The sequence below is a fragment of the Drosophila ficusphila genome, unplaced genomic scaffold (genome assembly GCF_018152265.1).
Source record: "Drosophila ficusphila isolate 14025-0441.05 unplaced genomic scaffold, ASM1815226v1 contig_791, whole genome shotgun sequence".
NCBI classification, from domain to species: domain Eukaryota; kingdom Metazoa; phylum Arthropoda; class Insecta; order Diptera; family Drosophilidae; genus Drosophila; species Drosophila ficusphila.
Genome location: NW_025064737.1, coordinates 10,365,514 through 10,381,366, shown reverse-complemented (window position 1 = coordinate 10,381,366; position 15,853 = coordinate 10,365,514). Strand labels below are relative to the sequence as shown.

Genomic DNA, 15,853 nt, shown 5'->3' with positions numbered 1-15,853 from the left:
AACGGTCACACTCAGGGATGTGCGATTGTTAACCGGAATCGCGTCGCTCTGCTAACGCTTAGCAACACTGTTTTTACGCGAGTAGCAAAAGAGAAGCCCAAACATTGATCAAAAACTTCTAATTTTATATTAAAATTAGAGCATTTAGTGGGAAAGAATCTCTCAAAAGTAAACCATGGCCAACGTGGAGTCTATGATCGTAGAAGAAAAGACTCAGGTCAAGCAAATTGACCGCGAGAAGGTTTGTGCGGTTCACCGGCATTGTTTATTTATATGTAAATCCGTTTCCCTAGATACTAATATAGACTATGTGCTTTATTTTTTAGACCTGCCCGCTGCTGCTCCGAGTTTTCTGTTCCACCGGACGACACCACTCCGTTTCCGAGTACATGTTCGGAAATGTGCCCACCAACGAGCTGCAGATCTATACCTGGCAAGACGCCACCCTCCACGAACTGACTTCCTTGGTGCGGGATGTGAATCCGGATACCAGGAAAAAAGGAACCTACTTCGACTTTGCCGTTGTGTACCCCAACTTCCGGAACAATCACTTCCAGATGCGCGAAATAGGAGTGACATGCACGGGCCAGAAGGGCATAGATGATAACACGACACTCGCACAGGCTAAGTTCAGCATCGGAGACTTTCTGGATATCTCGATTACGCCGCCCAACCGTCTGCCACCCACTGCCAGGCGTCAGCGACCCTACTGAATTCACTCGTATTTCAATCTATTCTAATCATTTTTAATTTTTCACTTGACATAATTATAAGTGGAATACAAGTAAGACGACCTACGAGCTGCTTTGACTTAAGGGACTAAACATATGTGCTGGGGAGTATCAGTTCCTGTAGATGCCGTTCGGGCGCTTCGACTTCTTCTTGCCCAGCTGCGTCATGTCGATCTCCAGGCCGTTGGGCAACACGGCGCGGTTCTCCTCGTAGTTGATGAAGCCGTTCTCCTGCAGCTCCTCCTCGTTGTTTCGGTTGTTCGGGTCACACTTGATACCCGTTTCGTAGTGGTACTCTCGTTTGTTACCGTCTGGATCAACGTATCCATATGTGCCCCTGTTGGAAGAAAATTTGTGGGTGGAAATTACATAAATAGTTTCTCTTTAAGATCTATGGCGCGAAAGCCTAGTTTCCGATCGCTCTACTTACTTAGTGATGCAGTCTGTGCCGATCAACTCCTCCTTGAAGGAGCCATCGTCGTTCTCGTAGCCCCATGTGATGCTTCCGTCCTCGTTCTCCTCGCGCCACTTCCGAATGGTCTGGGAAACGGGTTGCTTGCGGCGCTGCTGCTGCTGCTGGTCGATGCGATCGTCCTGCAGTTGGTTCTGATCGATGATGGGACGCGGCTGGACGGGCTTAGGGCGTGGTCTGGCCACAGGCTGTGGTGCTGGTGGCTCAGGACGCAGAACAGCGGCTGTCGCTGGTCTCGTACGGATCACAGCCACTCGTTGGGGCTGTGGAGGTGGTGGTGGTGGTGGCGCAGCTGCCGTTGGAGTGGGTCGCTCCAGCCCGAACCTCTGCGAGTTCTCAAACCGACCGATGCCAAAGTCGTTGAAGGCGGCGGGACGGTTCAATGGAGCCGGAATGGATGGACGTTCGGCGGGGAAGCGAGGAGGAGCTGGCAGAATGGCTGCTGGCTGGGAGTCCTCATTCTGAAGGAACTGCTGCACCGGCGAGGGTTGCTCGACGGGTTGCTGGCCAGCCAAGAAGGCGGCAGCTGCCTGCTGGAACTGCGATTGCTGGGCCTGGGCCAACTGCTGCTCGCGCAGAAGATTCGGGAGATATGGCTCCGGTTGCTCATCCTCTGCTGCCTCCGTCACCGGACGTTCCTCGAGGGCAATGCGCTGCGTCACCGCTGGCAGGATGGCATTTTGCTGTCGCAGAGAAGGTCCTGGTCGACGGACACGCAGAACAGGTTGTCGCTGGGGCAGTGGACCAGGTGATGCCACCGCTCCGGGAATAGTCAAGCGCTGCGGATAGTTTTGGGCCTCAGCCAAAGCGAGGGCGCTGCAAACGAGCTGCGATTGGATGAAAAAAAAATGGGAGTCATTAGTGCAGGCCATATAAGGACGAACTGTGCCAATTGCCGGAACAAGGCGTTGCAGCCAGTTTGGCAACAGCATGCCACACGTGGCTAATTTGCCACCGTCTGGTTTCTCGCTTATGGCTTTGTCCCTCTTAATTATTTTATATGGGCTGTTTTGACAAGCTTCTCGGCCAACTGCTTCTTAGAATTTTCATCACCCTTTGACTGTTTTTGGGGGCGGAAAACCCAATCGACTTTGGTAAACTTGGTCGTATCTTAATTGGTCAACAAGTTTACAAGAAGACAAAAAACCAGCGAATTTTTATTTAATCATATATATTTTTTTTTGGTAATTTAGAGGATAATTTATGATGAACTTCAATTATTTGTTAATGATCAACATATTTTTCTCTTTTTCAACTCAAAAGCATTTGTATAGCATTTTAAACAAATTCAATGCAATCCATTTTCTTTTTATATTTTGTAAGTTTATGCCTCTTAGCATGGCGCTTTTAATTACCACAAATTCGGGAATCGAAAAAGCGTTCCCCTCGCAATGCCACTCTTGTGGCACTTCTTGGTCGAAGTTGCTCACCTCACACCTCCGCAAACTGGTTTAAAATTTATCAACCGCTTATGTACTGCCGCTGCAATTTGTAATTGTAACGGTGTGGCGGCGGCAAAAACAATTGTGGCAATACTGTAATGGCTGTAAATGTGGAACATAAAACAAATCGCGATTTCTGCCCCGCCTCGCTGCCGATCGATCATAAAAGTAAAAACCAAAACCAAAAGCACAACCAAAACCAAAGCCAGGCCAAGAGAAGCCGAGCCAAAGCCAAAAGCGAGACCAAAAACAGAAGAAAAACGAAAACATTTCAGTCTTGCCGTCTTGATTGCGTAATTTGCATGATCGCAGTTATGTGGCATGTGGCAAGCACATTGGCCAAAAGTTTCCGGTTCGGAAAAGAAGTCAAAGTCTAGGACAAGTGACCGACCGACCGAGTAGTCGGCTTCATTATTTTAGCACGAATTGAGTGTGTCAACTTTTAATTAGCAGCCGCCTTTATTACACAATTCTTGGGGCGAACGCGGGGGCAAATAGCCGGCTTATGGCTTTGGTTTCGGTTTCCATCTGGCCACAGATCAGATAACTTTTTGCCCCACATTGCCGCGTAGCTTATATAAAAGAATTACTGGTGGGGGAAGTGGACAAAAGTCAATACGGAATTATGTTTTCCATTAGAGTTCTTGACACGATAAGCTTTGGATAGGAATTAAATAGATAGGAGTTCCTTAAATGCAAATTGACTTCAATTTTTTTTCATTTTTAATTTATGGTCATTCAGATTTTTACCAATTGTACCAATTGTTAAATATTTTAGTTATATGCAATTCATATCAATTTGTAATTTGCATTGTTCTCCCTATCTATTAAATTTTGATTTATAGGGCTGAGCAAAATAAAGACACAAATCTCCTCAAGCCATTAAACTTTATTGATTAAATAACAATTTTTTAATACTCATAAAAGCAGTCCACTTCGGGTTGTGGTCCATAATTCAATTGTCCCAACATAAATAACTATTACAGCTTATAATAATCAAACGAGTCAATGAAGCCTGTGGCTCATGCAGATTTTGTTATGCATGCAGTCAACACATTTTTCTCCCATTATTATCCATTATTTTCCTGTATCTGAGCTATTGGCTTTGTTTTTTGTTTGTTTGTGTTTGTGTTCGGGCCATTCAAGCCGAACATTCCAGTGGCCAGTGGCGGCTTGGCTGGCTGCCCAACTACCTGGTCAAGTGAACTACTTGGCTCTTGAGCTAATGAAAAGCCAAGTCTGAAACTGAGCAAGGCCTGTCAGACACTTGCAGCCATTTATTTGGGTGCATTGCTCGGCGGGGGAACTTGATTTGATTTAATTGCTTTTATGACTCCGCCTGCGTCTGCGTCGCAGTTCAAGGAAACCGAAAACCCAAAAATTCGTAGGCATGTGTAAGTGTGTAATGGAAGGTGTTCCCAACCCGAAGCCGAAACTGAACCAGGTGAAGTCAAGCCAAGTGGAGCCAAGCCCAGCGGGATAAACTCGCGTGGGTGTTCCTCTGATGTAGCACCATCATCATAATCAGCGAAAGGCAACAAAAGATGTTTATTCGTTTACTTCTGATGATCGGTTCATTAGTAACAACAGCTTGGCTAAGGACTTCTGGCCCGGCCTTGACTGCCTTGATGGCCATTGACCGAACGGGCGAACGAAATCGAAAATATGTCCTATGCCAGCCTGGCATTCGCCGCATTCGTTATTTTATCTCATTTTTTTTTGAGCTGGCCGGACTCGTTGAGCTGGAATAGTTGTCAGTGCACTTTCGAGCCGGCTTTGGTCTCAAAAAATATGTAACACTTATGCATGTATAAAGGCTTATTTATGCAGGCACATACTATATACCCGTTCATTACGTAATCCCAGCACACTACGCCCAAATGCGTCGGCTTGGCTGGCTGCCAAGTATCTAAAGCGGTATCTGTATCTGTATCTGTATCCGAGTCTGCCTGCAGCCACTGCAGCTGAGTGGAGTGTGCGTGCCGAGAATTTGCATCGCCTTGGGTGCGATTTTTGTGGATCCCAATCGCCCATAACTAGTTATTAGCTGCGGCCACCGACGACCTTGGTACACATAATCGGGGCTCGCACAATAACGTGTCGTGACGAACTGCGCCCGAACAATACTCTCCCAAAATTACCGGCAAATTGAGTGTTTCTTGTCGTTAACAATTCATTTTCTGGTCCAATTTTTGGCGAACTCATTAGGCCGTATCCATAATTTGGACAAGACAATCAATCAATCAAGCTAAGGCATGCAAATCTGATTAGAGTCGCTGATTTATTGGATTTTCAAGACGTGTTTTTGGTGTCGAAATTTCAGAAGTTTTAAGTTTTCACTTTAATATCTTTTTAATAACCTGATACTTAAAATAAATAAAATCTTTTAAAAATTTAACACTATCCAAATGCGATATGATTTACCTTGTGGTGAAATTTAACGAACTAAATTATTTCCTATTGTCTTTTTAGGATTGTAGGACGATTTGCTCTTCCTAATTAAGGGTAACACATTTTTTACAAAAACCTTTGATTTCCATGAACATTTAAACCTGGATAATAAACGTCTTTTGAACCAAGGTTATTTTTACTTGTTGGTTTTGATTGATTTTGGCGATCGAATCGAAAATAATTTAATTTATTTAACCCATAATTGACAATTCATCAGCTTTGCGCAGTAGCAAAGTGCTTTGATAATCTTTGTCTGCACAACAAATTGAACTTAAGTCAGTTGCGAGTCAATTTCGCGTGCCCAATATTCAGGTTAATAATGGAGGTTGGGGGAATTTTGCAAAGTTAAGGCGGAGCTGGGCTTGAAGCCAACAAATGCTCGTTAAAATTTCTGACCCGAGGGCTGGGTTTGGTAATTCCTCAATCGGAATTCTTGGGCCACACAGTGCAAAACAATTGTTGAGCGATTGTATCGCATACTTTAGATGTAGGTTCCTTTGTTGCTCGATCTTGGGTTTTATGATGCCAAACGGAATGAAATGTCAATTAGCCAACATTAATTGCTAATTGCGTTGCATTGAGACACAGGTACACACTTTCTATTTAATGCAAATACTCGTAAATAGCAATGTCTCAATCTGAGATCGAATGTGAGTCTTTTAAGCTGGCAACCGAACGACCTTGATACTTGCATATTTATGATTCACTTGCATGATTAAATGGAGAACACTAACACGTTTTAAATCCTTGGGTGGTTTTTCGCATCCAACTTACCGCAATTAGTTGGAGCTTCATGATGGATCTGGAATGGGTGGCTCCTCTTCTTTAATTTCTGGCCTTTTGTCACACTTCCGCAAGACGAAAAGAAAGCACTCTTTGTGGCGAGGAGAACTATTTTATCCGCAGGGCACCTGGTACTTCTTGGCTAACCGTTGATCGCACAAATGTTGGGCCCGCCAGGTGCGCAGGCGACTTTATAGCCCCAGCTCCAAAGCGAATCGAAGCTTTAACAACCAGCGGAAAATTTATGTGAGGTGTGTGTTTGGCATGGCTATGCAATAAATGACCAAGTCGAAACTGGAGCGCATCTCTTGATGAAGTAACGAAAGTGACAGGGCAGCCTGCTTTTTTTGCACTCTTTTGTAGACATGAAGAATGGTTGGTATCGATCAGCTCAAGGAACGTGATTTAGTTTTAAATTACTTTTACCGCCTTCAACGGTCCGCTTTTGAATTGGGTGAGCTGGCAACGCTTGAGCCAAGCTTAAAGTTTATGTTTAATCCACGAAAGTCTGGCCAACGGAGCGTATGCGCAATGGTATATGTATTAAATAAGTTGGTTTATAGGAAACATAGCAAGGTTTCACACCATTGTACTTATGGGTACTTTTATAGAATGTTTGTTTTATGGAAACCTTTTAAAACCATTACTTGGTAAAAAGAACTAAAAATAGGTATATTTAAAAACTAAATTAATTAATAAAAAATATATTAAATTCAACCCAAATTATTAACTAGTGCAAGTTTTGCATATCATAAAAATACTGTGTTTTTAATGCAATGAAAGTATAAATAAAATAAAATCATAGTTTATGCTAGAATGAGAAAAACGATTTAGTGCGGGTGCGCAATGTCCCCCCAAAGGTCCAATATATATCACAGTTAGGCATGTCAAAACGGAAAGTCAGCTCCAGTCCCTCTTGAAAGTCCAAATCCAGCTCTAGGTTATTCCACATCCTTCATGAGACTGATGGCTACAGCGCCAATCAGGCCGCAAACTCCCATAACGTTCAAGGGCAGCAAGGGATCAATGTGCTCCTGCAGAGGCAAATACGGATTGGTAAAATGATGATAACGAAGGTAAACGATTTGAAGGACCCACCAGATGCCAGAGGAAGGGCACTAGGATTAGGGCAACGCCCGATGCCAAGTTGCCCATGCCAACGCCAAAGTTGCGAACGATGGTGGGATATTGCATCGCGGTGTAGGTCGGAATGATGGCATTGTTGGCGCCAATGAGGCACTTGGCTGAAAGAGTTTATAGCCATTGAGGGATTGCTTTTGTTAATGAAGTCATGGGTACAACTTACCTATGGTGGCCAGTGCAATCACTCCCGTTTGGCTTGGCATTAGATTCGTGGCCAGACAGCAGATGCCAGGTAACAGCATATAACCAATAAGACTTCGTCGTATTCCCACCTTCAAAACCACCAGGATGCTAATGCAAATGGACACGGCTTCCACGGTTCCAGCCACGGCACTGTTTATGTATATATTGCCACCCAAGTTATTCAGGTGCAGAGTGAGTCCAAAGTAGATGATGATCAGGGTGAGCCAGATGACCAAAGTGAGGCAGGTGGTGCGCCAATACTTGGCGCTGAATACCACCAGCAGGGGATTCACATGACCACTGGAGCTTGGATCTGGTGCATCCGCTTCGGCTGCCTTCGCCTCTTCAGCTGTTGATTCTGGTGGAGATTGGACCGCCCGCGGTACCGCCGCCTCGAGGGTCTTGCGATAGTTCCCAGGCAGACTGCCGCTGGTGCCGTTCGTTTTGGCCGCTCGCTCAATTAGATTGCACAACTCATCCAAGCGACCCTGGGCCAAAAGCCAGCGGGGCGACTCCGGCAGCCAATACCTGAAAGGGATGAAAAAGGGCGGTGGGAATCAATGTCATGCAATGGTATTTATTGGCTGTTAGGAATTTTTTCATTTGATTTCGAAAGCGGTCAGCTAATGTGGCTTCCTTTGGCCCGCTCTGCACCCAAGGATAAACACTGAGGAATTCACTGGACAGGGGTCTCTTTGTCCCTGCCGGAATCTAATTGATCTCACGCATTGTGTTGTGCTCGGTTTTCTGTTGTCAATTCATTTAGTTGACTGCCCGCTGAAAATGTTTACGCTTTGAAGTTGAAATGTGTTCGGCAGAGGACAACCAATTTAAGCTACACATAGAATCTAGGGTTTTCAGCTTAAAACATAGTTTAGTTTAAGCAATAAAATTTTTTTCCCTTGCTATAATAATTTCTAAATAAATATCAGTAATTTTAACGCAAAACTTGAACTAATTATTAAGTAGGTTTGGCTTTCCATTTAAAGCTAAAATATATCAATTGTGTTAACAAAAAACTGTTGGCCGTCACGTGCATTTTTACTTGTTTGTAAAAACTATGCCCCATACAATATACTAAAATTGTTATGAATGTAATTCAAATGAACTATAACGTGTTTATTCATACAATAAATCCGCTTAATTAAATTAAATATCATTAGAGCATTTATGAATACGCCGCCCAAAGCGGAGTGCATAAAAAGACCTCGATTTCCCTCCAGCAAATGTTCGTGTTACCAAATAACCGCTTCATAATTGGACACCCAGGATTCCCCCTACCGGACTTACCAAATGCTGAGCATGATTAGCCAGGGAAAGGAGATGGCCAGCTGGAGGTGCCGCCAGTCGCGGATGAGGTAGGCCAGTCCGGCGGAGAGGACGTACGAGATGGCCACGGGCAGAATGTTGAGAATGCCGATTACGGTGCGCCACTTGCCGGAGACCAGCTCCACAACCAGTACGAAGCTCACAACAGTCACGGTCATTGATGCGAATCCAATTATAACACGTAGCGACATGAACATGGCCACCGATGTTGAGAAGGCCAAAATTCCACCTGCAACGGGGAGCAGAGAACGCAGTCGGTGGCCAAAAGGGCGGCAGGCGGTGCGGAATGTCAGTGGCAAGGTCGGGCACGTAAATAAGAGTGTAAAGTCAATTAAAATCCCAGCCCGGCAGCCCAGGGAGCAGGACAAATGCAAATGCAGCTGTTAGCCCAACGATTCACGGACAAAGCTGCATATAAATGACAATTAGAAAATGAACCCCACTCAAATTGCCATGGTCAAAGGGAATCCTCGAACCCCGAGACCTTTTTCGGACAGTTACCATTTCAGCTGTTTAATTTACACAGGTGAAAATAGATGAGACACCTACGTCTTTTGGAAAATCATTAATTAGTTACTTTAAACCGGTCTTAGAAAATATAGGATCTTTTGGGTTATCTTGAAAAGTGTTTTGATTGATTCGGCTTTGGAATATATAAAGAATTATTACTGACTAAATATCATAATTAGTTGATGGACTCCTACATGTTCACAGTTAAATTATGGTAATATTTCTACTTTGAAATTCTTATAAACAAAAGGTTTCTTTGTTTGCATAGTTTTACTCACCAAAAACGCTTTGAATAGTGACGAATGCCATTAGGGTGTGTCTCCTGCCAAAGCGGTCGGATATCCAACCACTAAGAACCGCTCCTGCTGCCGCTCCCACCAGAAAACAGGTCTCCACCAAACTGAGGATGTCCCTTCCGCAAACCAATTCAAATTCCTGCACCAAGGTTTTGGCCGTTCCTTCCTCGTCGGAGAACTCAAAGTGCTGGCACTTTCGGTAGCCCAACTCGGTGGCATTTGCCGGCCAATTAATGAGTTGGTTATCCTCATAAGTCACCTGGGAATAGTCCATGTCGAGGAGGAGGCATCCATCAGTCGACTGACTGAGGTTTCGCCATTCGGAAACGCTCATCTGCAGGAGATTATCCGGTCGGGCACACCAAAAGTCTTTGGGAGCAATCTATGAAAAAAAAAAATGTAAAAAACTCTTAATGGAAAACGTTCAAACCTAATAATTTAACTGTAAATTAAAAATAAATACAAGCAAAACAAAAGTGTACAATAATAACTAGCAGCAATCAGTTCCAGACCGAATACATATATGATATACGGGAGTGAAGACCTTCAAACAATCATGAACCTATCTTTATTTGCCTAATTAGCTTTTTCCCCAGATTGTGTTTTAGCTCCCGATAAGAAGTAGAATTTATCGCATTCGCTGCTTTTAATACCATTTATAATGTGATTGCTATTCAAAATATTTATAACCAGTTTCTTAAAATTAAACCAAATGTTACTTGTCTTAGCAATCAAATGTCATGCAAGCTCTATTAATTCAGACTTTCATAAACTCATAAATAACTTTGCATACAAAACTCACAATAAAAATCTAAGAAACACAGAAATTCAGTAACAAGTTCTCATCGGAATACTGAAGTTTGGAATGCTTCAGCATTCGATTCACGTTTGCAATTACGTGAACTACATAAGACATTAACTCTTCCTAACTTCCACGGCGGCCAATCAAAGTTCGAACGCGAAGTGCCTGCGGAGCTATAAATCGAATCGGAGATCGGGCGATTCGGAAACATTTCGCCAGACACAATTTAAATCGGTAGTTAAACCGTTTAAATTTCTTCCGCATGTCGATTGCGGTTTGCTCGTAGTTAGTTTGCTTACAGCCAGTCCCATTTGTCATTTGGGTTTCGATTGCAAAATGTTTCGTGACAGGTTAACACGGCTGAAATTACTGAACGCTGTTACAACACGAACAGAAATGTGCGGCCGTCTGATTGATGATCGATTCAATGAAAGCGGCTTATCAATCGCAGGAGGCGAAAGGGTTGTTAACCACCGCCCACTCCGAATCGCCGCCCCTCGCTAACAAGTGCAACTTACAACAGGTTGATAGCCTCGGCCGACATTGAACGTGCCTCAATTAAGCATTTAGTATGCGCACCGAGGAAATGGTTTCAAGTTCAAGTTGAAGTTTAACAAGAAAGCGAAACATTTTCAATAATTAACGGCGGTAAAAGGCGTGCTCTGCTGATTGCGTTTTTTTTTTTAAGGCTTTTTCCCCATTTTCTCTCAGGTTTTATGCCCGGGTTTTTCCTGCCAACGTTGATCGCGTGGCAGGTTCTGATGTCATTTGTGGCCGCCGTGGCAGTTGTTCTGTTGCCACTCGGTTACATGTCACGTTTCAGGCATTTGCATAGCGAAACAGACTCTCGGCCAACAATGGAATTTTGTGCCACAACGTGGGCAGTTCTCGACTACATGGGCCACATAAATTTCGCTTGATAAATTGGATTTACAGATATGCACGAGCTGCACCTGAGAGTGCGCTCTATTTTAATGACAGGCTGGCACACTGGGTAAGGCTCAAATTAATCATAACCCTCGGATTATAATCTCATTTGCAGAAATATTTTTTTACCACTTTAAGGAATTTTATTGCTTTCTAATAACGTAATGCTCAGAAGTCACTAAGTGGGGGATTTACCAGGTCAAGCACCCTTGCTAAATGTTTGCACAATGCAAATCTCAATTAAGATATTCAACGATTAGCACGATTAATGACAAAACATGAACTATTGTTTCTTAATAAGATAATGACATATCTTAATTGATTGGTTCGGAAAACTTTTTATTGAATTTGCATTCAATTGTTTAGTGAAATCTTAGTAAAGTTTATTAACTCAAGCGTGGCATGAGAACAATTTCCTGTATTCTCAAGAAAAATTTTACTATTGTGTTGTTTAATTTATTTACCTTTTCATCTAATCTGTCCAACTTGTCACAAATGACATTTCCTATGTATGTACATATGTACCTACGTTCCCAACACTTTGAATATAGTTACACCTAATTTGTTAAAATAATTGTTTTGAATAATTAAATGTGTGTGATGGGTAAATTATATGGTTAACGTATTGTTACCAAAAGTAGATTTTATTTTTATTGCCCTATATATTTTGAAGTTGTCATGACTTTGAAAAATACATTAAAAAACAGATCAAGGCATTGATATTCTTGTAGTTAATTTGCTTTTAAATTTAAATTTATACAATTTAATAAGAAATAGGTTAGTCTTCAATTATCTATTTTATCTAACCTTCTGGAGATTTCGTGTTTGGAGGAAACCGGACAGTTGAGTATAATACAACGTGTATGCGTTTCAGGTGCTCATGGGCGATTATTAACTTAATTGTTACAGGGTCATCTAGTGACCCCAGCTGAGAAAGTATTTAAATTGCCATTTCAAAAGTTAGTTCCAACTCGATTTTATGTGCAGCAGATTGGAGACCAGTGTGCCGGGCTTAATGTTTCTCACAAAAGGTATCTCTGTGCATTTTATTATTATTGTTTAATTAATATATTTAGACAGTTAGCGGTCAATATTGGCCTGTGGCAGAGAGTTACCTTTCGAAGGCAACCTTGGGTTGAATTGAAGTCGGAGTAAACCACCGACACCATCGACACCACCTGATATGGATCAGTTGGGAGTGGAAACTAATTGAAAAGTTATGCCAGCTCGGTGGGAAATCGTGTTGTCATGGTGTCAGACCACAGAGCATAATCCACCGAGCGAGCTGTCGTCTTCACAATAAATAACACAAAGCATGCAATTTGCGGACTTGGCCAATTAAGATACGGTAATCCAACACGAAGACTTTGTCAAATATATGCCATTAAATCGGTGTAAACACATCAACGGATTTTGGGGTGCAGGGCGGGCAGATGGCAAACAAGTTTCGGCCTAAGCCAGTTCAAATTTGTTATTACTCCGCAGGCAATTATTGTGTGTCAATAATTAAGCCCAAAGTGGAACAATTAAAGTGGATAAGTCCAAGGCGCATTTTAGACTGATTAGCTAATTATATTAAAAATAACATAAAGTATAACGGTTTGTGACTAACAAGAAAACATTAAAAGTTAATTTTTCAAAACATTTAGAGGCTACCTGAATTTCAGTTATTTCAATACAAAGAAGCAGTAGCAAAAATATTTAATTATCTCTACAGTTAGGCAACTAATATTTGCAATTAAACAAAAATTGTTTCACTCATTGTTTATCCTAATAAACATTAATCTTTTCTGAAACAGCTAGTTCAATAAACGCATTCGTTGTTCGGCAATAAAACGAATCAGATATTCCCGCTCCCAAATCCGCTCAATGGAACAGTATCTTTTGCGGATCAGTAGGTAGCTGCACACCTTGCAAACAATATATATCGAGAGCGCGAAAACGGGCAACAGGTTTTAGCCGCCCCACTCACACCTGCAATCGGAGTCACTTGATTTCTCGTTATCACGAGCACATTGCTGATAACTGACATTGGGGGAGGCACGGGTATATATTCGTGTTTGTTTTTGCTGGGCAAACAGAACCTTGTCAATTGCGGTTGCGTTGTACTTAAGTAGTTGTCTCTGTTTCTGCCGATGTCGATGTTTGGGCATTGGGCCAGCATGAGGTGGCAGTGGAAGTGCAGGTGGAGTTGGAGGCACTACCCACAATGGCAGGCGATGGAGCGCAACGATGGCTAAGGTGGGTGGCTAGAGGCCGAGCAGTCAACCCGACTCACCTGGAACACGTAGACGAAAATGTGGAAGGTGCAGATGGCCTGGAAGATCGAGAGCAGGGCGCACCAGCGACCCTGCCAGCGGGACAAACAGCCCAGGAGCCGCTCCAGCAGCTTGGTGTGCAACTGGTCCAGCTCCTCCATGTTGCCAGCTTCCAACATGGGCGAGGCCTCGCCATCCGAATTCGCATCCGCCAGCTCCATTTTGTTGCGACTCTAATTGCAACCGTTTGCGCCTTGCGATGCAAGTCAACTGAGTTTAGAACGCTGGCTTTCGAAAGTATATCTTATGAAATTCAAATTGGTTTCAGATGCAAGATTTGGCAGGCCGGTGTTTAATTTTTTTGCTGCTCTGAGGTGTCGAGAGCCGAGAGTGCGTGTGTCAGAGAGATTCGACCGAGTCTCCGGTTTTATGCAGGTGCGCCGTTGTTACAGATTTCCAAGGGGGGCCCTGAGATAATGACCAACCAGCAGACACCGCGATTTTACGATAGCCAAATTACTTGTTAACACTGTCCGTCTTCACGCCCGGCCAAGTGAGTCATTAAAGAACCACTTGATGACTTTATTACGTTGGACCGACGACCTTTTCCGGGGAGTGCCTTGACCAACTCCTCCCACAAGGCTGATGCACACTCTGCGACACGTCGAACTCATTTGGTATATCCCGCCAGCATAAAGATATCTTTATAGTTCCAAACTTTCTTTAGTTTGACTGCCGTTGGTAATCTTATCTGCGACCGTCTATTTTTGATTGGTTCATGTAAATATGCCGCCAAAGTTTTAACTGCTATCAGAAGTGCTTGGTTATTGTCTATTTCGCTACCAATACAGTCCCTATAGATGATTAAAAACTTTTATAGTTTGGGCTGATAAAAGTGTTTGATTGTTTTGATTGCTTGGGTTTTGCCTTTGATATTATTATTGGAAAAAGACTAGACACTTAAAAACCAATCATATTATCTACAAGTGCATTTGGGTAAACTGTTGCTTTAACAATTTGTGACAAACAAATTTAAAAAATACTACCAAAACAAATGATTAAACACTTCCTCCCTCTTGCATCACAATAATTCCTAAGGTTAACCAATCTCTATAGTTATTCCCCAATTTATTGCCTCTCAATTGATATAATTAACCTCTGCAAAATAACTGTGCTCAGTTTGGCCAACTTCTTGGGTTCTTGAATGACTCTTGCAATTTCCATTGGTTCTTGCCAAGCTCTATTGCCCACCGATCCACCGATCCATCGTACCATCGATCGTGTGTGTCAAGGTCGAGTGTGGTTTTTGCTCGGCTCCCTTTGATTTGGCGTTATTTTTTGTAGGTGAAACATTGGCACGCTAGGCATTGATTACCCTGATTACCTTTGTCAGCGAATCATCGAATCATAGGCAAATGATGCACACGCAACCTGTCCACCGATAAATGGCTTCTAAAGTGGCTGTGACAGCCTCCCTGAAAGTTGGTCAAAGGTGCTCGAAGGCCGCGAATTTTTTTCGAGGGGCATTCAAACAGTATTTCATAAATTGGAGCCAAGTGATCTCAAAAAAGTGTGGTCGAAATCGGCATGCGTTTTGGCGAGATTGTAGGCCAGTCAACTCAAGTGGCTGCTCTCCAAAGTGTTATCAATTGTTTTGGTCGAAATCGTAAGTCACTTTACGCCAACTCATTTGATAACGTTTAGGCAATGCCAAAACATGTTTCCCTTTTCACCAGGTAATTACTTCATTGTCAACACCTTGCATCCCAGAGATACACAACCAATTAGCCGACTATTATTAGTGCAAATCACTCACAGACTTCCACAGCTTTCAATCAATCAATCAGTTGCACAATGTTTTCTTCCGGTCTAAGCCCTAATTTCCCCCTTTTCCCCGCGAAGGGGGGCGTGTTTCGTTTTAGGGCGGTGGGTTTACCTACCATAATATTTGATTTCGATGTTTTTGGCGACGCAATCAACTGGGCAAATATTTGCCAAGCCATAAAACCGAAACTCACCTGGAAGACAAACATGAACAGGTGGAAGGTGGTGGGCAGCTGGAAGAGGCAAAGGAGCAGGGTCCACAGGAAGCTCCAGCGGGTGTAGTGTCCCAGGAAGTTCGATATCACGTCGCTGTCCGCATCCTGGCTGAGGTCCTTGCCAGGCGGCGACTGCTGTTGCTGTTGCTGCTGATGCTGCTCCCTCTGCTCCGTCGGCGGCGGCTTCTTCAAGTCCTCGGAGTAGCGACGAAAGTCCAATGCTATCACACTGATTTCCGGGGTTTTCGGACCGGGCCTTGTCTCGCGATATCCGCCATAGAGGTTCGCCTCCAGGCTTCCTCTGCCCTTGTCTCGCGGTCCGCCCACACAATCGAAATTCAAGGAACCGCGACGCAACACGCCACTCATGTTATTTTTCTTCGAACGATATCTAAACGATTTTCCAAGACTGCCGATTTTAGCAGCAATCGATCGATTGAAAATGAATTAAACCCGCGTAGATCGTTGGTATCTCAGCCGTCGGCGT

General features: G+C 43.3%; 3 protein-coding genes across 4 annotated transcripts; 1 reads left to right on the top strand and 2 right to left on the bottom strand.

Annotated features, from left to right (window-relative positions):
• The first annotated feature begins 21 nt into the window (after positions 1–21).
• LOC108097391 (histone deacetylase complex subunit SAP18) lies at positions 22–797 on the top strand. Its single transcript, XM_017199650.2, has 2 exons — positions 22–241; positions 327–797. Exons 1-2 carry the CDS (start codon positions 176–178, stop codon positions 711–713), a joined length of 453 nt encoding a protein of 150 aa, XP_017055139.1. The 5' UTR covers positions 22–175; the 3' UTR covers positions 714–797.
• Positions 725–6,030, bottom strand: LOC108097376 (mediator of RNA polymerase II transcription subunit 15). Its single transcript, XM_017199629.1, has 3 exons — positions 5,871–6,030; positions 1,162–2,030; positions 725–1,068 (listed from the first exon to the last, which is right to left on the bottom strand). Exons 1-3 carry the CDS (start codon positions 5,889–5,891, stop codon positions 843–845), a joined length of 1,116 nt encoding a protein of 371 aa, XP_017055118.1. The 5' UTR covers positions 5,892–6,030; the 3' UTR covers positions 725–842.
• A 591-nt stretch (positions 6,031–6,621) lies between these two features.
• Positions 6,622–15,835, bottom strand: LOC108098023 (organic cation transporter protein). Of its 2 annotated transcripts, XM_017200687.1 has the most exons (7): positions 15,346–15,835; positions 13,348–13,542; positions 9,323–9,722; positions 8,496–8,763; positions 7,186–7,733; positions 6,978–7,123; positions 6,622–6,913 (listed from the first exon to the last, which is right to left on the bottom strand). In XM_017200687.1, exons 1-7 carry the CDS (start codon positions 15,733–15,735, stop codon positions 6,821–6,823), a joined length of 2,040 nt encoding a protein of 679 aa, XP_017056176.1. In that variant the 5' UTR covers positions 15,736–15,835; the 3' UTR covers positions 6,622–6,820. The 2 variants fall into 2 exon arrangements, with proteins under 2 accessions (XP_017056176.1, XP_017056168.1); XM_017200679.1 differs by lacking the exon at positions 13,348–13,542.
• Between the last annotated feature and the right edge of the window lie 18 nt (positions 15,836–15,853).

Excerpts from the sequence above, each read along its gene's own strand:
- LOC108097391 (XM_017199650.2), top strand. The coding sequence starts at position 176 with ATGGCCAACGTGGAGTCTATGATCGTAGAAGAAAAGACTCAGGTCAAG. Across the intron at positions 242-326 it reads AGCAAATTGACCGCGAGAAG|ACCTGCCCGCTGCTGCTCCG; the intron begins GTTTGTGCGGTT and ends TTTATTTTTTAG.
- LOC108098023 (XM_017200687.1), bottom strand. The coding sequence starts at position 15,735 with ATGAGTGGCGTGTTGCGTCGCGGTTCCTTGAATTTCGATTGTGTGGGC. Across the intron at positions 13,543-15,345 it reads TGTTCATGTTTGTCTTCCAG|CTGGCGGATGCGAATTCGGA; the intron begins GTGAGTTTCGGT and ends AACAAAATGGAG. Across the intron at positions 6,914-6,977 it reads TGCCCTTCCTCTGGCATCTG|GAGCACATTGATCCCTTGCT; the intron begins GTGGGTCCTTCA and ends TTGCCTCTGCAG.
- LOC108097376 (XM_017199629.1), bottom strand. The coding sequence starts at position 5,891 with ATGAAGCTCCAACTAATTGCG. Across the intron at positions 2,031-5,870 it reads TGAAGCTCCAACTAATTGCG|CTCGTTTGCAGCGCCCTCGC; the intron begins GTAAGTTGGATG and ends ATCCAATCGCAG. Across the intron at positions 1,069-1,161 it reads GGCACAGACTGCATCACTAA|GGGCACATATGGATACGTTG; the intron begins GTAAGTAGAGCG and ends TTCTTCCAACAG.